Source organism: Dama dama, chromosome 5 (genome assembly GCF_033118175.1).
Source record: "Dama dama isolate Ldn47 chromosome 5, ASM3311817v1, whole genome shotgun sequence".
NCBI classification, from domain to species: Eukaryota; Metazoa; Chordata; class Mammalia; order Artiodactyla; family Cervidae; genus Dama; species Dama dama.
Window position 1 is genome coordinate 109,653,729 of NC_083685.1, and position 25,328 is coordinate 109,679,056.

Sequence of the window (25,328 nt, forward strand, 5' to 3'; positions counted from 1 at the left end):
CCAACAGAAACCTAGCCTTCCTTCCATCCCCACCCCTACTCCACCCCCCACCGGATCTTAGCAACTGAGTCAGGGGCTCCAGGTGGAATGCCGGGTGGGGATGTTAAATGGAGCAGGCTAATAAAAGACAAAGGACAGAGAAGGAATCTTGGATGCATTGGGTGCTGAGTGCCCCATAAAGTAACAAGGATGCTCTTTGAAGGACTGAGATGTAGGTTTCTCCAATTTGACTCGTTCTCCAAACTGGTTCCCTTAAAACCATGCTTTTCAGACTGGAAAAGATACCTAAAAGATTCCAGAAAGGTATGCCAGTGAGTCCTGGATGCCACAGATTAAAGGCAAAACATCCCCCTCCTTGACTAACATTTTCACTTGAGGATGTGCTAAGAAAACCATTATTAGGTATTAAAGCAAATAGGCATCTGATTGAGTAGGATGCAAAGGGCCAGGAATCTTTTAAGATAAAACCTACGTTTTAAAAGAAAGTTCAGGATGGTAGGCTAAAGTGTTTGCCCCAGACTCTCAGGGAAGGGAGGCGCGATCACCCTCCTTTGAGGGGGGGGGTTCCTTGGTGGCGGGGCGAAGGGGAGGGGGTGTTCTCCATGGAAACGGGCTAAAATTGCTGCCGGCGTCCGGGAGCTGGGAGCAACGCACCCAGGCCTGCGCGGAGAGAGGGAGAAAGTGAAGCTGGGAGTTGCCACTCCCAGGGACTTGCTGGAATGCGGTTGGAGGGGGTGGGGGTGGGGGGGGCGAGCTGAGAGCGCGCTTGCTCCCAATCACAGGAGGAGGAGGAGGAGGAGGAGGAGGGCTGCCTTGAGGAAGTACAAGAATGAAGTTGTGGAGCTGAGATTCCCCTCGGTCGTGCCCACGAAGCCGAGACGAGCCCCTGAGGCCGCCGACCGCTTCAGCGCCTGGTGCCCTTTCCGGTGCTAGCGCCCGGCCCCCTTGCCTCGCCCGCCCGGCGCCCTCCCCGCCGGGTCCAGCCGGAGCCATGGGGCCGGAGCGGCAGTGAGCACCATGGAGCTGGCGGCCTGGTGCCGCTGGGGGCTCCTCCTCGCCCTCCTGCCCCCCGGAGCCGCGGGCACCCAAGGTGGGTCTGGGGTGGGGAGGGGAGGGCGCGGCGACAGGACCCTACCGCCTGGGACCCCCGCCGATGTCCCCGGACACGCGCGGGTAGCGGGGGGCATTGGAGCTCCCTGATCCTAGGTTTCAGATAGTCGGGGCGCTCGAAGCCGCGGGCCCTCGGCTCGGAGGGGCCAGAGAAGGTGGGGTAAGGGGGCGAATATGCCGGAGCGGCTCTAGATGGGACCGGCGCTTTGCAGGCTCCGCGAACTTGTCATAAAAGTTCTCTGAAGTTACTCAGAAAGTTTTCCTCAAAGGGTGAATTGCATGGTGTGTGTGTGTGTTTTCCCCTTTCTTGAGCCCCTCAAGCGCCTCTCTCAAAGCCTTTCCAGTTGGCAGCCTCCGCCTCCAGACTGGACTGGGCTGGATTCCTGGGGGTCCCTTCTGCCCGGCCCCCTCCCCGCCCCCTTTCGGCCAAGTGGGTTGAGTTACTCCGGCTTCGGGCAGGATCGAGGTGCGGAAGGGGGAGGTGGGGAAAGCAACCTGTCCAGTCGGAGCCAGGGAGCCCGAGGGTGGCCAGTCCGACGGCAGCGTTGCCTCACCGGAGCCGGGGGTGGGGGAAGGGGGAGAAGTTTGTTTTGAACAAGTTTCCTTAGGGCCGACTTAGGGACTGTGTGCTTTGTCACTGGGAAAGCGTGGGCCACGGAGGGGTGGCCGTGTGTTTTCTGGTCTGGGGCATTAAAGTGGGAGGATTCTGAGGGAGGGACTCCTGGGCAGTGGGAGGGAGAGGGGCTAGCTAAGGAACCGGGAGAGACGCAGGTGTGCTGGGCGCCAGGCTCCTCTCCTTTTCCTTTATGCTGTATGTGGGGAAGGGGGGCGGGGTACTGTGTGTCTTCCCCATCTGTCCATCTAGATGCAATGATTAAAGCTAACACGTATCGGAAATGCGCCCTGTGCCCGGTGCTGTGCGTGTTTGCCTGGGTTCCCCCCTTTTATCCTCAGAACAACCCTATAAGAGAAGTCCTACCAATGTTCCCATTTTCCAGGCAAAGACCTGGGCTTCAAAAGGTGAAGTGGCAGCAAGTAATTGGTGGGTCCTGGATTGGACTCCAGCTTCCCCACCAGCTCAGCAGTAAAGAATCTACCTGCCAATGCAGGAGATGCAGGTTCGATCCCTGGGTCAGGAAGATGGGCAACCCACTCCAGTATTCTTGCCTGGAAAATCCATGGACAGAGGAGCCTGGTGGGCTACAGTCCATAGGGTCGCAAAGGAGTCTGACATGACTTAGTGACTGACTAAACAACAGATCGGACCCAGGCAGTTCGACCCCCACCAGCCACACCTTGGAAAGCACTGTATTCATCTACCTTGAGCAATGGGGGACACTGGGCCCTGCATCACCTGGTTGTGGGGAAGCCAGAATGAGAATGTTCTCGGAGTGGTGGCAGGTCTCCACGGGTCAGGGACTCTGGAGACGGGGTGGGTGTTGGCCTGTTTGTGTGTGCCCGAGGGCCCCTCTCTCAGAGCTTTGCTGTGTTATCTGGGGGGTACTGTGTCAGGGTGTTCTTGGGTTGTGTGGTCTATGTGTTCGTGTGTCTGGGCTTTGCGTGGCCTCCCCGCGGTCACCCTGCTGAACTCTGCCCTCTCAAGGAACTCCCTCTAGAGCTGCTGTAAACAGCGGGAGGTGGCCCCATGCCACCTTCTCTCTGAGCAAGGAGCCTCCCCGTCCCTTCCCTGTTTCCCAGGCGGGCTTTCGGCTGAGAAGAAGGAGGCAAGGCTGGGCTGCCAGGGCGAACCGCTGCCCTCCTCACCTGGGCCTGGGGGGTGAGCAGGTGGAGCGCAGCTAGGCTGCTGCAGTATTGGGTACTGGGGGCTCATCAAGGCTTCCTCACGCCTCGGCCCACAGTGCTGGGTGCTGTGAGAGGCATGTTGTGCAGGGGAATGGCTAAAATGGCAGAGACCCACCCAACTGCCTCTAGCACTCCCAGTATATGCCAGGGCTGAGGGGGGAAAGGGAGATGGGGAGAAAGCCCAGGGGTTTGGGATTTTCTTTTCTAACAGTCAAGGTTTTGTAGAGTGCAGCAAACACATCTTGGACAGACCATAGTTTAGTTCCTGAAGGATTCTCCCCACAGCCTCCTTCCTTCTTTTTGCTATACTTAGGGAAAGTAACCTCATCCTACTATTCAATAAAAAATAATAATTGAAAGCTAGGCTCAAATGCCAAAAGAGAAAATACATTGTATTACAAAGTCAAATACAAAGCGCTTTTCATTTTCTCTTGGTTTGGAATTACCCAGACTCCTGCTTTATGGACTTAACTTTTAGAAAAGTACGGCATGCTTCCTATTTGCCAAGTTCTCATCCACTACAGTTTCGTTGCTTCTCTGCAATAATCCTGTGACGTAGGTGCACAGATGAGAAACTTCTCTGAAGTTCAGAGAAACAAAGTGACTTAGCCAAGGCTTCCTAGCAACCCAATAACGTCCAGGGCATTTTTGGACTCTGATGAGGAGTCATTAAGAGTTGATCAGAGGGGCTTCTCTGGTATTTCAGTGGTTAAGAATCTGCCTTCTAATGCTGGGAACACAGCTTAGATCTCTGGTTGGGGAACTAAGATTCCCACATGTCTCGGGGCAACTAGTGAGCCCAAGAGCCCCTGCATTCTGGAGCCCGAGCATGCCACAACTAGAGAGAAGCCCGCACACCACAAGGAAAGATCCCGCATGCTGCAACTTAAGACCAGACAGAGCCAAAAAAAAAAAAAAATTGTTGATCAAAGTGTTACGCAAAGCCTCAGGGGCAGTCAGGTGGCCAGACTAGGGCAGAGGTGCTGTTTTGTTATTGTGGTGAAAATAAGGGTGAGCTGCGGCCCCAGCCCCAGTTTCCCTCTTGGCTTTGGAGTTCTTCCCTTCCATGTCCAGTCCATGTCTGCCTTCCTCTTGTGCCCTCTAGGCAGGGGATGGAAGGCAGGAGTGGGGCAGAGGCCAGTGGGACCAACAGAGCTGCAGGCGAGGGAGGAACCAGTGTGGGGCTGGCGCTGGGGCTGGTATAGGGCCAGGCTGGGAGTTCCTGCCCCTGGTGCTAGCATGATCTGCAAAGAGATCCCCCTGTCTGTACTGTGGGAAGCCCCTCCATGCTGACACCTCCATCTTTCAGTCGGCCACCTTTCCTCCCCACCCCTGGGATGGGAGATGTGGTAGGGAGAGGGGTGTGTGCTCTCTTAAGGAGTGGGAGAATTATTATAGCCAATGGTTGCGTTGCCCCAGCTCTGTTGACAAAGGCTTGTCGTGTTTGCACACTGTCTCTTGATTCATTATCTCATTTAACTCTCATGTAATTTCTCTGTAGAGAGTAAGAGTTGTTATTGTTTATTATCCGCGCCTTACAGCCAGTCAGGTCACTGAGCGCCTGCTACGTCACAGGTACTGCTAGGCATACAGGTGAATCTGATTTGACCTCTGCCCTGGAAATCCAGGGACTTGATCAGGGTTACACTGTGAGCAGACCCTCCAGGGTTCTGGCCTAATGAGCTGAGCCCAGGCCCCGGTCTGATCCACCAGGAGCATGTGCTAGGTGAACCTTGGTGTCACTGGAATGGGCTCTGGCCCTGTGGGTCTGAGGCAGGTGAGCTTTGGGGACGCAGGCAGTGTTCATGGAAAAAAGGAAGTGTTGGCTTTTGTGCTGGTGACCAAGAGAGGCAGGTGAGGCTGAAGGCTGGTGAAAAGAAGAGAACCCACTTGAGAGCTCCCTAGAGCTGGGACCTGACCACTGACATTCAGTTAGAGAAACATGGGGACTGTGACCAGCCTCTGGGCAGAGGGCTGGACACAGTGACCTCAGCTGGTCCCTTTTGGTTTGGAGACTCTTTTTTTTTTTTAAACTAATTAATTAATTTTTGGCTGCGCTGGGTCTTAGTTGTTGCGTGCAGGGTTTCTCTAGTTGCGGCCAGCAGTGGGCTACTCTCTAGTTGCAGAGCTCAGGCTTCTCATTGCAGTAGCGTCTCTTGTTGTGGAGCACGGGCTCTAGAGTACATGGACTTCAGTAGTTGTGGCACACAAGCTTAGTTGCCCAGTGGCATGTGGGATCTTCCTGGAGCAGGGATTGAACCTGTGTCCCCTGCATTGACAGGTGGATTCTTAACCACCAGGCCACCAGGAAAGTGCTGGTTTGGAGACTCTTGCTTGGAGTTCATTCATTCTTTCATCCCACAAACACTTATCCAGGGTTCATGGTGTCCTTGACTCTGGTCTGGTCCTGCCTCACGCTGCCTTTGCTCCAGAGATCTGGCTCCTGAAGGGCAGGTGCTCTGGAGACAAAACTCTCCTGTGTGGGACAGGACCTCCTACTCTGGAGGAAATCACTGAGGGAGAGTGGATATGGGGACCATGGTGAGGACTGGGGAGAGGGAGATAAGTGAGAAGATGGGGGTGTGGAAGTCCTTTTTGGTTTCATGTCAGGTTAGGTGTTATTAGTCCCCAGGCCTTGAGGGAGTAAGTCTCAGAGTCCCAACTTTACCACTTGTTGCAAACAATTAGTCTTTATTTTTTGGCCGCATGTGGGATCTTCATTCCCCAACCAGGGATCGAACCCACACCCCCTGTATTGGAAGCTCAGTCTTATCACTGGACCTCCAGGGAAGTTCCCACAAGCACTTAGTCTTAATCAGACTCTAAACGGCCACAAACAAACCCGAGGGGCGGGGCTCCCTCTCTTTCTGGTCCTCCCGCCCAGCTCAGGCCTAGAGCCTGTTGTAATCAGTGGCATCAACAGAGCTGGTGTGTATTTACCTTTGCACAGGGTGTGGGGTGGGGCGTGTGTGCAGTTAGGCCTAGTGGAAGGAATGTGGGATCTAAAGTCGGGCAGACTCCAATTCAAATCGTGTCTCTGTTGCTCACAGCTTTATGATCTTGGAAGCATAATTCCTGACAGCCTCAGTTTCCTTCTTTGCAAAATCAGGGTTGTGGATCCCAGCCTCTGGGGGCTGAGGCTCCACCCAGAGTGCCTGCCCGGCACACAGGAGATGCTCAGTTGACCCTGTTGCCCCCAGGGTTCCTGTTGTTGTTTTCCTATTGCCCGGCTACCGCAGCTGGTGTGTCCCTTCCAGGCTGCAGAGGCCGCAGGGGGTGGAGACAGCCCCTGCCCCGGCTCTGCTGGTCCCGGTCCCCGGCCTGGGCTAGGGCCTCGGGGTCCAGACCTGGAGACAGCTGTGCCTACAAAGCAGCTGAAGCTGCTGAGGCCGGGGGAGGTCCTGGCAGCGGGCGTTATTTTGGGCCTGGCCTGCCACCCCCGGATCCTGTTTCTCTTGGGAGTCTGCGGGGAGGGACCCTTGAGTTCTATTTCTGGGCCTTCCCCTTCCTCGCTCTGCTTCCTTCCCCTCCCCTGGCCAGAGGGGTGGGAAGAGAGACCACTCTGGGTGTCCCTGGGAGGCTGCCCGCTTGTGGCTCTTGACCCAGGCCAGACCCCTGGGGCTTGTTCCCCCAGCCTTTCCTCCGATTTCTGGGGGCAGAGGGTGTCTCTTATTACCTCTCAGGATTTGACCTTAGGCTCCAAGTTGTGGGGAGAGCAGAAGCCCTGGTGTCAGACCCCACAGTCAGCCATTGTGCTGTCCCCCTGAATCTGCACGTAGTCCATGGGAGGTGGAGTGGGGACCAACAGGAATTCCAGACAGCTCAGGCACCTGTGGATCTGTGGATCTGGGGGTGCCCTCCACCCACCTCCCCCGGCACACCCTCCTGGGCAAGACGCGCCAGGTGATTCATCTTCTCACCAGAGCAGAAAAACGAGTTCCACTGGGCCCTTTAATCTCCCCCCTGCTGGTAGGCATGGTGCCAGCTGCTGCCAGAGCGCCCCCTTACCAGGGGTAGTTCACCATTTCTAGTGTCCCTGGACTTAGTGGGTACTTCTGGTCTCAGGGACACTGGACTGGGATCCAGGTGGGCTGCAGAGCAGTTCATCTTGATGCCACTTGGCTGGGGGTTGACAGTGGGCAGGTACACAGGGCTGACGTAGTGCCCTTGTGGCAGTTGTTTCGTGGCACAGATTCTGCCAGCTGGTTCTGGAGTCTTGCCCTGAAGAGGTGGCAAGGGTGAGGTACCAGCAGAGGAGGCTTTGGAACAGGCAGCACTCTGGCTCAGCGTCTGCAGCTTGGGTCCAGATGCCCTGAGTTGGGATCTGACGCTCCTTTTCTCTGCCTGGGGAAATCCCAGAAGTCCCTGCAGTGACCAGGCCCCTGGTGGTCCCCAGGCCCCAGCTATGACTCGAGCTGACCCTCCTTCCCCACTTTCTGGGTGGCATTGCGGGGGTGGGTATGCCTTGCCAGGAGGTTGGCATGTGGGTGGCATTGTTTGCTCGGGAAAGGGGCAGGGGGTATCCAGAGGATTCATGATTCATCATCGCCTCTCTTGGGGGATTTTTATCCATTGGCCCTGGGTCGTGCCTTTGGGACAAAAGAAGGCTTTCTTTGCCAGCCAACACCCTGGATTGAACGGGCAAGCTCCCTAAGGCGGGCCCAGTGGGAGCCCCTCTGGATGCTCAGGATGGGCCAAGTTGGCGGGGGGGAACCTCTGCCCTGTTTTCCCCCCTTTTCCCAAATTTGCACACTTTCTTTTGCTGTTGCACGTGGCCGGTTGGAGAAGCTCGCTGCGCAGGCCCTTTGACCCGTCTTCTCTGTCCCGCCAGTGTGCACCGGCACAGACATGAAGCTGCGGCTGCCGGCCAGCCCCGAGACCCACCTGGACATGCTCCGCCACCTCTACCAAGGCTGTCAGGTGGTGCAGGGTAACCTGGAGCTCACCTATCTGCCTGCTCATGCCAGCCTCTCCTTCCTGCAGGTGAGGCCCATGGGCAAGACCCAGCCAGGCCCTGCTTCCGGCGGGGCTGAGCCCTCGGCCTGCAGATGGGTGGTAGAAGAAGGTTCCCCACCTTCCGTTTTCTCTTTCACTGTGGCTCCTGAACCGGGAAGTCATTTCTGACGTCTCACCCCATCCGTCCTACACTAAGACCAGTGGATTCCCTGTCTACAGTGTGGCTGACTGGACATCTCTGGGTGGAATGCATCTATTCCTGGGCTATATTTTTTGCTCTCTCACCAGTGTGCTCACCTTCCCTTGTCCAACTGTCCCAGCCACTGTCCCCCTCCTACCTGGAGTAATGAAAGGCCTGGCAAGTTCTGAGTCCAGTTCTGCTGCTGACAAGCCCTGTGAATGTGGTCCAGCCCCTGGTTTCACTGGATCTCAGTTTCCCTATCTGTATATTGGGAGCCGCGAGTTCTCTGATGGCTCAGGTGGTAAAGAATCTGCCTGCAATACAGGAAACCCGGATTCAATCTCTGGGTCAGAAAGATCCCCTCGAGAAGGAACTGGCTACCCACTCTGGTATTCCTGCCTGTGGAATCCCATGGACAGAGGAGCCTGGTGGGCTACAGTCCACGGGGTCGCAAAGAACTGGACACGACTGAGTGACCAACACTACATTGGGAGCCATAGGCATACCTGGACTCCTCCTGGAGTCCTCCTGGGGAGCCCATTTAGAATATCGTGTGGGAAATATATGTGAAAGGGTCAGGAACAGGAGAGAGAGTGGAAGCCAGCCTCTGGGTTGTGTCCCAGAGCGGGGCCAGGTGTGCGACGCTTAGTCTGTTGAATCCCAGACATCATCTCGTCCAGGCCTTTCCTTTAGAGATGGAGGAGCTGAGGTGTAGAGAGGGTGGGGTGCCTGCTCATAATTTACAGAGTGCTGCCCCCACCCCCTCATTTTCTTTCTTGATCATACTAGAATCTGGTCCTAGAACCTGGTTCGGGGAGGTGGTGGGCAGACTGCTTGGCAGCTGGGCCCTTTCCCAAGATCCCCAAGCACAGGGGACCTTGAGGAGGTCTTGGGGGTTGAGTGGTAGTGGTCCAGGGCCTGATCTGCCTCAGCCCTCTCTTCCTCTGTCCCCTCCCAGGAGATCCAGGAAGTGCAGGGCTATGTGCTCATTGCTCACAATCGAGTGAGTCAGGTCCCACTGCAGAGACTGCGAATCGTGCGAGGCACCCAGCTCTTTGAGGAACACTACGCCCTGGCCGTCCTGGACAATGGAGACTTTCTGGAAAGTGCTGCCCCTGCTGCAGGCATGGCCCCAGGAGGGCTGCAGGAGCTGCAGCTGCGAAGCCTCACAGGTGGCCATCTTTATCATTGAAACTTTCTGCTGATTACTGAGAGCTGGCCAGGGGTCCCTACAAGCCAAAGGGAGACTGTGTGTGAATCATAACTGGGGTCTCTTCCGGATGAATGCAGGTGGAGCTAGGAAAGGCACCCTTGCAAAGATTCAAAAAGATTTCCCCTCTTCCCAGGAAGTCACAGCTTGCACCAGCCCACATAGTTTGATGATTAGGATGCAGGCTGGATTTTTGCCCACTTCTTGGCTGAGTGCACATGTACAGTGAACAACCTGTGTAACTGTACGTGGCAGCCCTGAAGCAGACAGTGTTTCAGACTTCAGTGCCCGGTGATTTGCATGCATAATCCCATCAGCCCTGCCATAATCCTGCAAGGGAAACATCAATGTTCTCATTTTACAAATGAGAAAACAGGTTTACAGAGGATAAGTCACACAGCTAGTTAGTGGTGTTGAGGCTGGGTTTCACACTCTATTAACTGCTAAGCCATTGCACACAGTAGAGGTGGAGGAGAGCAGGCAGTGACTCTGGATCTTTGTTTGTGGGTGGTATTGACAAGGCTCAAAGATGCTGAAGGGGTGTTCTCTGCTCCCGGAGGAACCCGGGGTGTGTTTCAGTGGCCTGCTCCACTTTTAAAAGGCAGGCAGGCCCCAGGGGAGATAAGAAGATGCCAGATGGGGGAAGAAGCCCCTGATTATTGCCCACCCCACAGAGATCCTCAAGGGAGGGGTCTTGATCCAGCGGAACCCCCAGCTCTGCCACCAGGACACGATTTTGTGGGAGGACATCTTCCACAAGAACAACCAGCTGCCCCTCAAGCAGATAGACACCAACCGCTCACGGGCCTGTAAGCCTCGCTTCCCCCACCGCCTGCAGCCACCGCCCTTTCTCACGCAGCCCAGAGACCCCAAAATCATGGCTTACTCCTTGTCCCCCTCTGCTGCTGCACTAACAGCACCCATTTCCCCTTTCTCTGCGTCTCTTTCTCTCTGTGGTTCTCTGTCCTGTTCTTCTCTGCTTCTAGATCATGCCTCTGGCTTTGAAGTCCTCTTTTCCTGTCTGGGTGTCTCCCTCACTGCATTTCACATCCTGGTCTCGGTCTCTCTCACTGCCCCTCTGTTTCTGCCTCCAGGCGCACCCTGTTCTCCAGCTTGTAAAGCTCCCAAATGCTGGGGAGAAAGTCCTGAGGACTGTCAGAGCTGTGAGTTACAGGGCCGCCCAGGGTCTGGAGGGCGGGGGCTGGGTGACATGGGAGCCAGCCCTCAGCCTCGTCCCTGGGGCAGGAAGTCTCCCCAGAAGGTGATGCTGGTGAGGGGCTGGTGCCTAGAGTGCCGCCCAGCCCTCATCCCGCCTCCCCTTGACAGTGACGCGGACCGTCTGTGCCAGCGGCTGTGCCCGCTGTAAGGGCCCTCAGCCCACGGACTGCTGCCACGAGCAGTGTGCTGCCGGCTGTACTGGCCCCAAGCACTCCGACTGCCTGGTATGTGCCCCCTGGGCCCCAGCCCCCAGGCTGCAAGGGGAGGGGCATCCCGCCCGGTGTTGTCCTATGGCCCCTGGCACACCAGGGCCAAACAGCCCCGTGCCCACCCACTGTCTGTCCCCCAGGCCTGCCTCCACTTCAACCATAGTGGCATCTGCGAGCTGCACTGCCCAGCTCTGGTCACCTACAACACGGACACCTTCGAGTCCATGCCCAACCCCGAGGGGCGCTATACCTTTGGTGCCAGCTGTGTGACCGCCTGTCCTTGTAAGTGCCGGGGAGAAACACAGCCTGAGTGATTTTGCTGGGGAGTTTGGTTTATATAAATGGGAGCATGTTGTGAGTATTGTCTGCCGCTGGCTTTGGAGAGCTGGTCATGGCAGTTGTGTGAAGCTGCCTGGTTCTTTAAACAGCAGCGGAGCAGGTGGCGGCAAATAGTAGCAGCTAAGAGCCCATGCTCAGGAGGCTTGCACTCAAGACCTGGCTCTGTCACTTACTAGTCATGTGAGCTTCTTGCTGCATCTCGGTTTCCTCATCTGTTAAATGGGGCCAAAAACAGTCCTGCTCTCCTAAGGTGGTTACAAAGTTTAAATGAGTTAATATTTGTGAAGCTCTTAAAACTGTGCCCAGCCAATACTCAGCACCCCTAAATGTTAACTTTTATTCTATGGTCAGATGGATCTGAGTTTGATTTATTAGTTCCCCTGTTTACTGATAAGCATTCAGAGACTAACCTTGAGTGTGGGGACTTCTTTCTTCTCGTGGGAGACAGCACGAGATGCTGTCATACCTTGGATGCTGGTCATACCTTCCCCATGGTGGGCTCGAGTACAGAGTGTAGGATCAGGCCATTTGGGTTCACGTCCTGGCTCCTCCACTTTCTAGCCCAGCGACCTTGAGTAATTTACAGAAAACTCTGTGCTTTGATTTCCCTTTTGGCAAAATGGTAGCCTAACTGCCTATTATCACATAGGGCTTTCGTGAGGAAAGGACAAGTGTCCAGGACTCAGATGTGTTGTAAGGGCATTTCAGTCTCAGTTGATACCATTCTTACTGTGCTACCTGGGCATGGTGACACGGCTCATGGTGGGCGTGGGGGTGAAAGGCCAGGAAACATGGACACACGATCTTGACCTCCTCAGACAACTACCTGTCTACGGACGTGGGATCCTGCACCCTGGTTTGTCCCCTGAACAACCAAGAGGTGACAGCTGAGGACGGAACCCAGAGGTGTGAGAAATGCAGCAAGCCCTGTGCCCCAGGTACACATTGGTCGCCTCCCCAGAGCAGCCAGCCTGGCCTAGCCCACTGCACCACCCTTCCTCAGACCCTCCTGGGACCCAATCCTTTCCTCCCACTGACTCTGCCCCTGGCCCTTCCCCTGAGCTTCCCACAAGTTCCCCTGTGTCTCCTGTCAATGTGGGGAGGGGGCATGTGGCCCCAGGAGGGGACTGTGGACAGGATCCAGGAGGCTGAGTTCCTGGTGCTCCGTGTGGAGGCTGAATGCCCCTGCCCCCTCCCCACAGCGTGCTATGGTCTGGGCATGGAACACCTGCGGGACGTGAGGGCGGTCACCAGTGCCAACATCCAGGAGTTTGCCGGCTGCAAGAAGATTTTTGGGAGCCTGGCATTTCTGCCAGAGAGCTTTGCAGGGTAAGGATACTCGAAGTCAAGGTTGGACACAGCCTGAGACAGCATCAGGGCAGCCACTGAATCCTGAGGCCCCAGAAGTGGCAGCATTTCTACGGGGTGGTGGGAGACGGAAGTGGGAGACCCAGGATACAAAGGAAGCTGGTGGAAGACCAGCTTGGCCGGGTGGGGGGCGGCGGGGAAGGGGGGCGGGGCGGGGGCAGGGGAATTTTTTTCTCTTTGTTTTTGGTTTTTGTTTGTTTGTTGCTTTTGGTCACACCATGTGACTGGCTGGATCTTAGTTCCCGGACCAGGGATTGAATCTGGGCCCTTGGCAATGAAAGGGAGGAGTCCTAACCACTAGACCACCAGGGAATTCCTGGAATTTTTCTCATAAATGACATGTTATCTATAAACATGCACTTACTTGTATGGAGGTCACGCCATCCAGATAAAGTAAAATTCTCTTTGAGTTCATAGTAGCTTTATTCATAATGGCCGCAAACTGAAAATAATGCAAATGTCTATCAATAGCTGGACTTTCCTGTTGGCTCAGTAGTAAAGAATCAACCTGCCAGTGCAGGAGACTTGAGTTTGATCCCTGGGTTGGGAAGATCCCCTGGAGGAGGAAATGGCAACGCACTCCAGTATTCTTGCCTGGGAAATCCCATGGACAGAGGAGCCTAGAGGGCTACAGTTCACGGTGTAGCAAAAGAGTTGGACACAACTTAGTGACTAAACAACATCAGTAGCTGAATGAATAAATGCAGCTTACCCTTGGACCTCATGGGTTTGAACTGCTTGTGTGTATGCTAAGTCACTTCAGTCATGTCTGACTCTTTGAGACACTATGGACTGTAGCCTGCCAGGCTCCTCTGTCCATTAGATTCTCCAGGCAAGAATACTGGAGTGGGTTGCCATGCCCTCCTCCAGGGGATCTTCCCAACCCTGGGATCGAACCCATGTATCTTATGCCTCCTGTATTGGCAGATGGGTTCTTTACCACTAGCACCACCTGGGAAGGCCTTTGAACTGCTAGGGTCCATTTAAATGTGAACTTTTCCCAATAAATCCATACTGCAGTACTGCACAATCTGGGGTTGCTTGAATCTGAAACTGGATGCAGGGGGCTGACTATATAGTTATCCCGGGGTTTTCGACCTCATAGAGGGGTTTGGTGCCCCTAACCCAGGCATTGTTCAAGGGTTAACTGTAAAAAATGGTATATTCATACAGTGAAATTCTCAGCAATAAAAGAAACAGCCTATGTATACACAGAACAACATTATGTTGGGACTTCCCTGATGGTCCAGTGGTTAAGACTTCGCTTTCCAATGCAGGGGGTGCAGGTTCCATCTCTGGGGAGCTAAGATTCCCCCATGACTTTTGGCCAAAAAAATGGAACATAAACAACAATAAACACTATTGTAACAAATTCAATAAAGACTTTAAAAATGGTCCACATCAAAAAATCTTAAAAATATTATGCAGACACATGTATATGGAATTTAGAAAGGTGATAACGATAACCCTATATGCAGAACAGAAAAAGAGACACAGAAATACAGAACAGACTTTTGAACTTTGTGGGAGAATGTGAGGGTGGGATATTTCAAAAGAACAGCATGTATACTATCTATGGTGAAACAGATCACCAGCCCAGGTGGGATGCACGAGACAAGTGCTCCGGCCTGGTGCACTGGGAAGACCCAGAGGAATCGGGTGGAGAGGGAGGTGGGAGGGGGGATCGGGATTGGGAATACATGTAAATCCATGGCTGATTCATATCAATGTATGACAAAACCCACTGGGAAAAAAAAAAAAAAAAAAAAAAAACCCATAAATATGCTGTCTACAAGAAACCCACTTTAGACCTAAAGACACATATAGACTGAAAGTGAGAGGATGGAAAAATACATTCCATGCAAATGGGAAGCAAAAGAAAGCTGGAGTAGCAATCCTCATATCAGACAAAATAGACCTTAAAATAAAGAATATTACAAGAGATAAGGAAGGAAAAGAAAAGAAAAAAAAAAAAAAAGAAAAAAAAGAAAAAAAAAAAAAATTATGCAAAGTGAAATAAGTCAGATGAGAGGTCCACACGGTGTGATTGTCTTTGTTCCAGCATAGGCAAAACCACTGTGTGGTAACACAAATCAGAACAGTGATTGTGCCAGGGTGAGGGCCTGGAAAGGAACACAAAGGAAATTTCTAGGGTGATGGACATGTTCTATATATCACTGGTGGAGGTGGATAGGTGAGTGGATGCATTTGACAAAACTCATCAAACTGCACACTAAAAATCTGTGTGGTTTCTTGTATGTGAATTATACTTCAGTAAAAATATGTATTACAAAAAGGAGAAGATTCACTTCCTTCACCTCTACTCCCCTTTCCAGAGGAGACCACTGGTAACAGTTTGTGTGTATTCTTCTAGACCGTTCATACATATATAGACATACATGCACAGAGAAATGTAAGTTCTAATAATTTGGGGGGGAAGGTTGATTTAAAATGTGAGCCTGCTGTGAATATTGTCTGCCCCTGGCTTTGGAGAGCTGGTTATGACAGTTAGTTCATGTTCAGCTGCCTTGTTCTTTCAACAGCAGTGAAGCAGGTGGCAGCAAATAGTAGCAGCTAAGAGCCCAGGCTGCCTGGGTTTGAGACCTGGGTTCTACCATTTATTAGTCATGTGGCCTTCTTGCTGTGTCTCAGCTTCCTCATCTGTTAAATGGGGGCAGAAATAGTCCTGCCCTCATAAGGTTGTTATAAAGTTTAAGTGAGTTAATATTTGTAAAGCTCTTATAACTGTGCCCAGAAAATACTATTTGTTTGGCCAAAAGGTTCATTCAGGTTTTTCCAAAACCCAAACAAACTTGTTGGCCAATCCAATACATTCTCCTAAATGTTAGTTTTTCATCTATAGTCTAAATAGATAAGGGTTACATTTAACAGCTCCTCATTTACTGATGGAATATTTAGGTATTTAAAACATTAAAAAAATTTTTAATTTACTGAGGTTTTTTATTTTCCCTCTAGCAAACAGTTGTCTCTTGTACATGCCTCTGGAAACAGGGGCCAATGTCTCTCTAGGGCACATTCCTAGAAGTAAGAATTTCTAGATCAAAGGATATAAGTATTGTTTTGATAGATCCTGTCAAACTAGGGCCTGTGCTTTGAAGCTCAGGATGATGGGCAAAGGGTTTAAGTGGAGGGAACTTTGGGGGAGGATGACAGGGCCAGCTTGTGGAGCAATTTGTACCCACCCCCTTCCTGTCCCTGCTGACTCCTCCCCTAATCCTTCTTCTAGGGACCCAGACTCTAACATCCCCCCGCTGCAGGCTGAGCAGCTCCAAGTATTTGAGTCTCTGGAGGAGATCACAGGTGGGCCCTGTCTCTCTGAAGCCTGCTCCCATGGGGCTGGGGGTTCTCATCCTGGCCCCACACCCTAGCCTCCCCCTGTGCCTGCAGGTTACCTGTACATCTCAGCATGGCCAGACAGCTTGCCTGACCTCAGCGTCTTCCAGAACCTGCGAGTAATCCGGGGACGAGTTCTGCATGAGTGAGCACCAGGGGAGGGGGTCCCTGCCGAGAGAGGAGCTGCCCAGGGAGGCCCGGGAGAAGTTTTGGGTGTATGTACAGTGGGGAGAAGGGGGTTCCTGTTCTCCGGGGACTCCAGCAGCGACCTTTCCATGGGAGTTTGCAGCGTGTGCTGGGGACAGGAGGAAGGCGAGGGCAGTCCTGGCTGATGGGGGAGGGTCAGTGGTGCGCTGCCCCCCTGCATTTGAGCACCATTCCCTCTCCCACAGTGGTGCCTACTCGCTGACCCTGCAAGGGCTGGGCATCAGCTGGCTGGGGCTGCGCTCTCTGCGGGAACTGGGCAGTGGGCTGGCCCTCATCCACCGCAACGCCCGCCTCTGCTTCGTACACACGGTGCCGTGGGACCAGCTCTTCCAGAATCCCCACCAGGCTTTGCTCCACAGTGCCAACAGGCCAGAGGATGAGTGCGGTAAGACAGAGAGCCAGTGCTGCATGCTCCCCGTCTGCCAGCGCACGGGCGTGCCCAGGGGCCTCTGGCGGCAGCAATCTGGGACTTCCTTGTGCATGTGCCTGTCCCAGGTGCCCCATCGCTGACCCAGCGGCTGGCCTGGCCTCTTGGCGTGGCTTCTAGCTGGGTCCGGCCACACTGCCTTGGCATCCCTCCCTTCCCTTTCCTCTGTTCCTGGAACCTCAGAACTTTCTCCCTGCTGTGCTCGGCAGCTATCCCGCCTCTCTAGCCCAGAGCCGCGCCCACAAACTCCCTCCCCGCCCCGCCCCCCACCAGCCTCCATGGGACCTGGAACCTCCCATAAGAGTCCCCTCTGACCCCTTCCTCCTCACTGCAGTGGGCGAGGGCCTGGCCTGCTACCCACTGTGCGCCCAAGGGCACTGCTGGGGTCCTGGGCCCACCCAGTGCGTCAACTGCAGCCAGTTCCTTCGGGGCCAGGAATGCGTGGAGGAATGCCGAGTACTGCAGGGGTACGCCGGGTGGAGGAGGGGGTGGCCAGGAGGTGGGGGGAGGTGCACAGGGGCTCCTTCCAGACCCCTTCACTGGCTGTCCTCCCCTCAGGCTCCCCCGGGAGTACGTGAAGGACAGGTACTGTCTGCCCTGCCACCCCGAGTGTCATCCCCAGAATGGCTCAGTGACCTGCTTTGGCTCGGTGAGGTGCTCGTGGGCTCAGCTAAGTGGTGGGAAGCAGGGCAGGGTTGGGGAGGGGGGAGCTGCCAGGGACCTGGCCAAGTCCAGTAAAATATCCCTGGGGAGGGCTCCAAGCCCAGGCCTGAACAATAGGAGAGTGGAAGGAGGCTGGGATGCTGGGAATGGCAAGAACTGTGGACCCTGAGACCCTTCCGACCATGCAGAAGGCCCAGGGAAGCCTGTGCGCTTGGCTGTGGCAGTGCCAAGGTGGTTAGACCTGGGCGCTCAGGCATCAGATTACCTGGATTCAAATCCAGGTGTCACTTCCAACCTCAGTTGGCTCATCAGTGTTATGCTAGTAGCCACCCCATTGGGATACAGTAAGAATTAACTTAAAATAGGGTTTAGCACTGTGCCTGAGCACTGGGGAGCTGGGTGCAGAACAGGGGCAGCAGATATAGCAGGTCTGGGGCTTCCCAGAAGCAAGGTGAAAAGTGCTGCCACATGGCCATGGGAAGCACCAAGGGGACCCAGGGGCCTAATCTTGCTGCCCCAGGGGTATCGGTGCCAACCCCCCACAAACCCTTTCTTCCCTCCCAGGAGGCTGACCAATGTGTGGCATGTGCCCACTACAAGGATCCTCCCTTCTGCGTGGCTCGCTGCCCCAGTGGTGTGAAGCCTGACCTCTCCTTCATGCCCATCTGGAAGTTTCCAGATGAGGAGGGCATATGCCAGCCGTGCCCCATCAACTGCACCCACTCGTGAGTCTGAGGGCCTTCCACATATAAAGAAGGGCTTGTTCCAGGAGCCTCTCTGAGGCTCTTATTGTAAAAGTGGGACATCTCTGCCTTTGCTTACCCCAAGGCCCTTAACTTTTTTATCTTTTTTTTTTCCTGATCACAAAAGTAACACGTATTGTTAAAAACTTTTTAATTAAAGCATGAAGGATAAATTAATAGTATTAACAGTTCTATTCCACTGTTAATAACTTGCCACATTTTCCCTCCAGTTTATATGTGCACATGCTAACATATGTATTATATAATATATAAAATATGTTTACATATTATTTTTATTCTCCAATTCTTACCTGTGCATGTTCTAGTCTATATTTCTTTTTACAAAAATAGGAACATAGACCATACCTATTGTTTGCAAATTGCTTTTTCTCACGCAACACTGCAGTTTTTCTTGCAATGCTTTTTCATGTCCTAATACAGTGATCCGCCCTGTTCTTTTTATTTTTTTACTTCGTTGTTCTTGATAACACGTGGAGCACGTGCATACATTCTTGTAAGACACATTTTCAGCAGAATCAAAATAAACAGTGTAAAGCAGAAGTGCCCTTTCTCCCACTGCCCCACCCACCCAGTCCCTCCCCTCCCTGGGGAGAACTACCAGGTTACTGTGGTATGTGCATTCATCCAGGCTTTTCTCCACATATTTACATAAATGCATTTTACGTTTATGTTAGGTTGAGTCATATAAGATTGCTGTTTTTGGAAGTCAAAAATGATCAAGAAACAACAGTTTCATCTAGCTCATCTATTTCTCAGCAATTTCATTTGACTCATATACACTTTGCTCCCCCAAACCTTCCCCCCTTTATGTATCTTGGAGGTCCTTCCTTGTGAATGCATATCAATCTACCTCCTTTTTTTTAAACTATTCAATCTGCAGAATGGATGTAGTTATTTAGTTGTGTCCCTGCCTGAGAGTACTGACTGAACTTGTTTCCTTTTTTTGCTTTTTGGCAGTTTATTGCACTTGAGCTCCATGTACAAGTGAGCATCTTGTACATGCCCCCCTAATGTACATGTGTTGGCATTTTTAGGGTTTATCCCCAGAGGTGGAACTTCTGGGAGGACAGCAGTAGTTTGCCCGACCACAGAAGTAGTTTACACTGGCATCCTCTACAGAGGAGATGGCCAAGCTCTTAGACTCGATGCTCCTTTGGGTGCCCCCACTTCCTACCCACCACAGGGAGGTGCAAAGGATATGGGTTTGCAGACTGGAGAACTCCCCCGTGGGGTGGTAGAAAGAGCCCTGGTGACCTTGAACCCAGGTTCTGCCTTTGTCAAGTGGGGATCATAACCCAGTCCCCTCCTGGGATCCTGTGAGGCTGGAGTGAGTTCAGGAGGTGGCTCCCAGCCTTGTTGACAGGACTCTCTCTCTCTCCTACAGCTGTGTGGACTTGGATGACAGGGGCTGCCCCACCGAGCAGAGAGCCAGGTCAGCCTGGTCCCCAGAATTCATCCCACATTGCCCTCAGTCCCCCACTGACCCCTGGGTGGTCACTGCTGCTGGGTGCCACGTCCTGACATGACATGTGTCCTCCCCAGCCCACTCTTCCACTGTGGATACTCCTTTCGATTAGCTTCAACTAGAGGATGGAGGGGCTTCCCAGGTGGTGCAGTGGTCAAGAATTGGCCGCTAGTGCAGGAGACACGAGAGACCGGGGTTCAATCCCTGGGTCCGGAACATGTCCTGGAGTAAGAAATGGCAACCTACTCCAGTATTCTTGCCTGGGAAATCCCATGGACAGAGAAACCTGGCTGGCTACAATCAACGGGGTTGCAAAGAGTTGGACCCGACTGAGTGACTGAGCACATATGTGCACACACACATGCAGTGGATGGAAGGCCTGCTCGGCTTGCTTGGGGGTCAGGGAATAGGAAGATACCCAGCACCTCCCCACCCTGTATAGCTAGGGGTCTCATAAGGGACACAGGCAGCCTTCAACTCCCTGGGACTCGAGGCACGTTGAGAAGAGAGCATAGCTGCAGCACTGAGGGAGGGACAGTGAATACTTCCCTGGGGTCAGTGGGAGGCCTCAGGCACATGAGCTAGGTTTTGAAAGAGGGGCGGGAATGTCACTTGTGTTAGGAGGAAAGCAACCAGGCAGCATGGTGAGGGGTGTCCAGAAAGTCTAGGATGTGTTTGCTGAAGATTCTGCTGTGGTGGGTAACTGACTAAACACAGAGGAAGGAGTAGGGGGTGAAGTCTGAGTCAGGTCAGGGCCGGATCTGGAAGGCATAGGCTCTCCCCTACCATGAGGCCACAGGCCCTGTGATGTCCATCACAGCCATCATTGGACTTGATTTCTAGGCAGAGGGGTGTTTTGGGAAGGGTTTTAGGGAGAAAAAGGTCGGAGTGTGTCCTAAGTAAGCATTTGTCTATGAAATAAGGGTCCATTAGAGGTCTGTGACAAGCCAGCCCTTGGCTAAGTAAGGGAGGGGAACAAGGATGACAAGGATGTAGGGGCAGTGCCCAGGAGATCCTTCTATCCCAGGATAAGCAGAGTCTTGAAAGATGACTTCATGCAGAAATGGTGGTCCAGGCAGAAGTATTATAACAAACGCTGGGAGTTTTGGAAATCGTCACAGAAAATTTTGGCTAGAACATCAGAATCACTGTGTGCACATTCCTGGGCCCCACCTCATACCACAGTCAAAATCTCTGGAGGGTGGGGCTCCATACTCTCACAGGTTGACCAGCTCCCTGGTGAGTTTTGTCAGAAGTTTGAGAATCCTGGTCTAGAGCCATGGGCAAGAACATAGACAACTTGGAGATGTAGGTGTAGAGGGTTTTGAATCCTAGCAAGGAGTCTGGACTTGATTCCCCAGACGGTAAGGAGCCAAGGTAGGTTTTAGAGTAGGTCAGACAGGATGAGAGCCTGTGGGTCACCCTTCTGAATTCCCTTTGCAAATGCCAGTGACAGTCAGCCCCCTCTCCCTCCTCCCCCTCCACCGCGCCCCGCCGTGGGACCCCTTCATCTCCCCTGCCCCAGACTGGTCCCCAATCCATGCTCCTGGCTCCTGCCCCCAGCCCTGTGACATCCATCATTGCCGCTGTGGTGGGCGTTCTGCTGGTTGTCCTTGTGGGGCTGGTGTGCGGCATTCTCATCAAGCGAAGGCGGCAGAAGATCCGGAAGTACACGATGCGGAGGCTGCTGCAGGAGACTGAGGTGAGGCGGCCGGAGGGCCTCTCCCGCTGCCTGGGGTTTGAGGCCCAACCCGCGGCATTGACCCACTACCCCCTCACCCCAGCTGGTGGAGCCCCTGACGCCCAGCGGAGCGATGCCCAATCAGGCTCAGATGCGGATCTTAAAAGAGACAGAGCTGAGGAAAGTGAAGGTGCTAGGATCTGGAGCTTTTGGCACCGTCTACAAGGTCAGGGGTGGTGCCAAAGTCCCCGGGTGGGCGGTCTTAGAGGATGCTCCAGGGTGTGGCCGAGGGTTTGTTGGGACCACAGCCAGGAGCCGGGGATGGTGCAGTTGAGCCTACTCAGTTAAGGATAAGGGATTGGGAGTGGCCAGTGGGTCTAAATGGTGAGGTTGTTGCTAAATAATGGGGTTGGCCCAAGGGTGGGGGAGGGAATTGGGAGCACAAGTAGTGACCCCAAGTAGGAAGACTGCAGGTTGGATCTGGCAGGCCCTTTTCCTGCTCACATCCTCCTCTCTGCACAGGGCATCTGGATCCCCGATGGGGAAAATGTGAAAATCCCCGTGGCCATCAAGGTGTTGAGGGAAAACACATCTCCCAAAGCCAACAAGGAAATCTTGGACGTAAGCCCTTCCACCCTCTCCAGCTGGGGGCACGGGGGATCCCCGGGCTGCAGGTCTGGGCTCTCTCTCTCTTCACTGGGGTTTTGGGGGACACTCTGTGATTCCCCCAAATCTCTACTCTTACCCTCCCTCATCTGTGGGCCATGGTTCTGGTTTGTGATGAATGGGATTGGATTGGGTAAGGGTCCCATTATCTTGGCTCAGCCCTTGGGAGGGGTGTGTGGTGGTTGGGGGTTAGTGGTTTCCCATACCCTCTCAGTGTGTACCCTTGTTTCCAGGAAGCATATGTGATGGCTGGTGTAGGCTCCCCATATGTGTCCCGCCTCCTGGGCATCTGCCTGACATCCACAGTGCAGCTGGTGACACAGCTTATGCCCTATGGCTGCCTCCTAGACCACGTTCGAGAACACCGTGGGCGCCTGGGCTCCCAGGACCTGCTCAACTGGTGTGTGCAGATTGCCAAGGTATGCACTTTGGGGGCCAGAGCTCTGCAGGTGCCCTTGGGGAGCAAGCCTCTAGATAGGGAGGTTTCCTGGGAGAGTTTTGGCAGAGCGAGGTCCACACTAACGCCTCTAACCCCAGGGGATGAGCTACTTGGAGGATGTGCGGCTTGTGCACAGGGACTTGGCTGCCCGGAATGTGCTGGTCAAGAGTCCCAACCACGTGAAGATTACAGACTTTGGGCTAGCTCGGCTGCTGGACATTGACGAGACGGAGTACCACGCGGATGGGGGCAAGGTTAGAGGAGGGAACAGAGCAAAACCAGGCGGGGTGGCGTCTGGCCCCTGGGAGGACTCAGACCTGGTGGGAGGACTTCCTTCTCTGTTCTACCAGGTGCCCATCAAGTGGATGGCATTGGAGTCCATTCTCCGCCGGCGGTTCACCCACCAGAGTGACGTGTGGAGCTATGGTGTGTGATGGGGTGGGTAGGGAGGGTGGACAAGGAGCCATGGCCCTGGGGAGAATGTGGGTGGAAGGATGGGGCGAATTAATGGACACCTTTAGTATGAATGTGGGAAGGAAGGAAGTGGCTGCCAGTGCCTCAGTCTCCCAGAGTCTGTGCACTTCCCAGGGACTGGGGAAAGACCAAGTTATCTCCTGCCTTTTGGCACTGCATCTTTCCTCCTTCCCCCATGGTGCCAGGCTCTTGGGCAGAGCCTCTGAGGCTCTCTACACTAAAGCTGCCTCTGGTCCTCCCACCGCTTTACCTCATCTCTGCCCCAGGTGTGACTGTGTGGGAGCTGATGACTTTTGGAGCCAAGCCTTATGATGGGATCCCAGCCCGGGAGATTCCTGACCTGCTGGAGAAGGGAGAACGGCTGCCCCAGCCCCCCATCTGCACCATTGATGTCTACATGATCATGGTCAAATGTGCGTTCTTGAGCTGTGTTGGCTGCTTGGAGGAGGGGTGGGTGGTCCTGGGTGGATGGGCCTACAAGGGGAATGGGAGGGGGCCAAGAGCATGGTGATATGGTTAATGGAGTCTCAGAAGGCTCTCCCTGCCCTTTTACAGTACCAGTCCAGAGGAGCTAGCAAGGGCCAGCTAGGAAAAAAGACTGATGCAAAATAAAAAGGGGAAACTATAGATTCTCTATCATCAGAGGGCTTTGGACTCTAGTGTTGTCTAGACTAGGGGTGGGGGTGAGGGGCGCTGGATGCAGGCTGCAGCCAGAACTAAGATGCCAGGCTCTTGCCCACCCCCAGGTTGGATGATTGACTCTGAATGTCGGCCGAGGTTCCGGGAGTTAGTGGCCGAGTTCTCCCGCATGGCCAGGGACCCCCAGCGCTTTGTGGTCATCCAGGTACTGAACCTTTCACCCCATCCCTGCCTATGGCTAAGGGCACTCTCCCTTAGAAGGGAAGAAAGGGAGAATGATTCCTGGGTCCCAGGCCTCCAAACTCCTGCCTGACTCGTCAAATTTGTAGCCCTCCCTTGAGCCACCCTCAGGAGGCTGCATACTGGGCTGGGGAGAGGCTGCCACACCGTCTCCCTCCTCCCCAGAATGAAGACTTGGGCCCTGCTAGCCCCCTGGATAGCACCTTCTACCGCTCGCTGCTGGAGGATGATGACATGGGTGACCTGGTGGATGCGGAGGAGTACCTGGTACCCCAGCAGGGCTTCTTCTGCCCAGACCCTGCCCCGGGTGCTGGAGGCACGGCCCATCGCAGGCACCGCAGCACATCCACCAGGGTCAGTGCCCCCATCACATGGTGGTGGGTGTGGTTGGTTACCTCCCCTGACTCCAGTGGACTAGGATCCCTTCCTCCAATGTCCCCCAGCCATTACCTCTCATGGAGGAGGTCCCATTTTCCCTAAAAAGGATTCCTACTGCTTTCCAGCTGTAATCCCATTCTTTCTACCATGTCTCTGTTATACATCAGAGATGATTTATCTCCTGGGACCCTGTCACCTCCCATGGAGCCTCGATCTCAGATCCATGAATCACCTCCATTTTGACCTTCTCTTGTCCTCAGAGTGGCGGTGGTGAGCTGACACTAGGGCTGGAGCCCTCTGAGGAGGAGCCCCCCAGATCTCCGCTGGCACCTTCTGAAGGGGCAGGCTCTGATGTGTTTGATGGCGACTTGGGAATGGGGGCGGCCAAGGGGCTGCAGACCCTCCCCCAACATGACTCCAGCCCTCTACAGCGGTACAGTGAGGACCCCACAGTACCCCTTTCTCCCGAAGCTGATGGCTACGTTGCCCCCTTGACCTGCAGCCCCCAGCCCGGTATGAAATCCAGGTCGAGCTGAGAGATTGGGAGGTGGGGGGTGGGGGGTGCTCTGCCCAGGGCTTGCCGCAGGGCAGTTGTAGCAGCTGGGACACACAGGTTCCACCCCCCTCACAAGACTCCTTCTCTTTCCTTTCAGAATATGTGAACCAGCCAGAGGTTCGCCCACAGCCCCCGTCACCCCTAGAGGGTCCTCTGCCGCCTCCTCGACCTGCCGGCTCCACTCTGGAAAGGCCCAAGACTCTCTCCCCTGGGAAGAATGGGGTTGTCAAAGACGTTTTTGCCTTTGGGGCTGCCGTGGAGAACCCCGAGTACTTGGCACCCCGGGGCAGGGCTGCCCCTCAGTCCCACCCTTCTCCAGCCTTCAGCCCAGCCTTTGACAACCTCTATTATTGGGACCAGGACCCATCAGACCGAAGCACTCCACCCAGCACCTTTGAAGGGACCCCTACGGCAGAGAACCCTGAGTACCTGGGCCTGGACATGCCAGTATGAGCCAAAAGGCTGGGGCCACTGAGGCCCTGCTGAACCCTCAGGGTGTGCGGAAGGCCTGACTTCTGGCCCACATCGGCACTAGGCAGGGAGCAGGCCCTTGGGTCATGTCCAGGGGAGCCTGCCATGCCAGGAATCTCCTTTCCTACTTCAACTCCTAGGTGGCTGAGAGCGGCCCACCCTGACTTCTTCCCGATCCTTGGCACTGAACGACTTAGGGAGGCTGGGCCAAGTGTGAAGAAGGCCCCAAGGGGGTGTCTAGGAACTACAGCAACCCATTCAGAGACTGTCCCCGAGACCCAGCTCTGTCCCTGGGAAGAAGCGAGCAGCGGCGGCACCCAGGCCCAGTCCTTGTACAGACTACTTTTTTGGTTTTGTTTTTACTTATGTTTTTTTGTTTATTTGTTTTTTTAAAAATGAAATAAGGACTCGGTGGAGAGTGGGTATTGGGTGGGGGGGCAGTCCCTGGGGTTGAGGGAGGGATGTCCTCCACACTCACTTTCTCCATCTGCAAATATATTTTGGAAAACA

The 25,328-nt window shown here is 54.1% G+C and overlaps 1 protein-coding gene across 1 annotated transcript; it reads left to right on the forward strand.

Annotated features, from left to right (window-relative positions):
• The first annotated feature begins 805 nt into the window (after window positions 1–805).
• ERBB2 (erb-b2 receptor tyrosine kinase 2) lies at window positions 806–25,328 on the forward strand. The gene is made up of 27 exons (XM_061143912.1): window positions 806–1,090; window positions 7,745–7,896; window positions 9,009–9,222; window positions 9,935–10,069; window positions 10,355–10,423; window positions 10,587–10,702; window positions 10,828–10,969; window positions 11,845–11,964; window positions 12,229–12,355; window positions 15,642–15,715; window positions 15,803–15,893; window positions 16,141–16,340; window positions 16,717–16,849; window positions 16,941–17,031; window positions 17,610–17,770; window positions 19,194–19,241; window positions 20,838–20,976; window positions 21,059–21,181; window positions 21,478–21,576; window positions 21,855–22,040; window positions 22,159–22,314; window positions 22,411–22,486; window positions 22,801–22,947; window positions 23,281–23,378; window positions 23,579–23,767; window positions 24,052–24,304; window positions 24,445–25,328. Exons 1-27 carry the CDS (start codon window positions 1,018–1,020, stop codon window positions 24,798–24,800), a joined length of 3,768 nt encoding a protein of 1,255 aa, XP_060999895.1. The 5' UTR covers window positions 806–1,017; the 3' UTR covers window positions 24,801–25,328.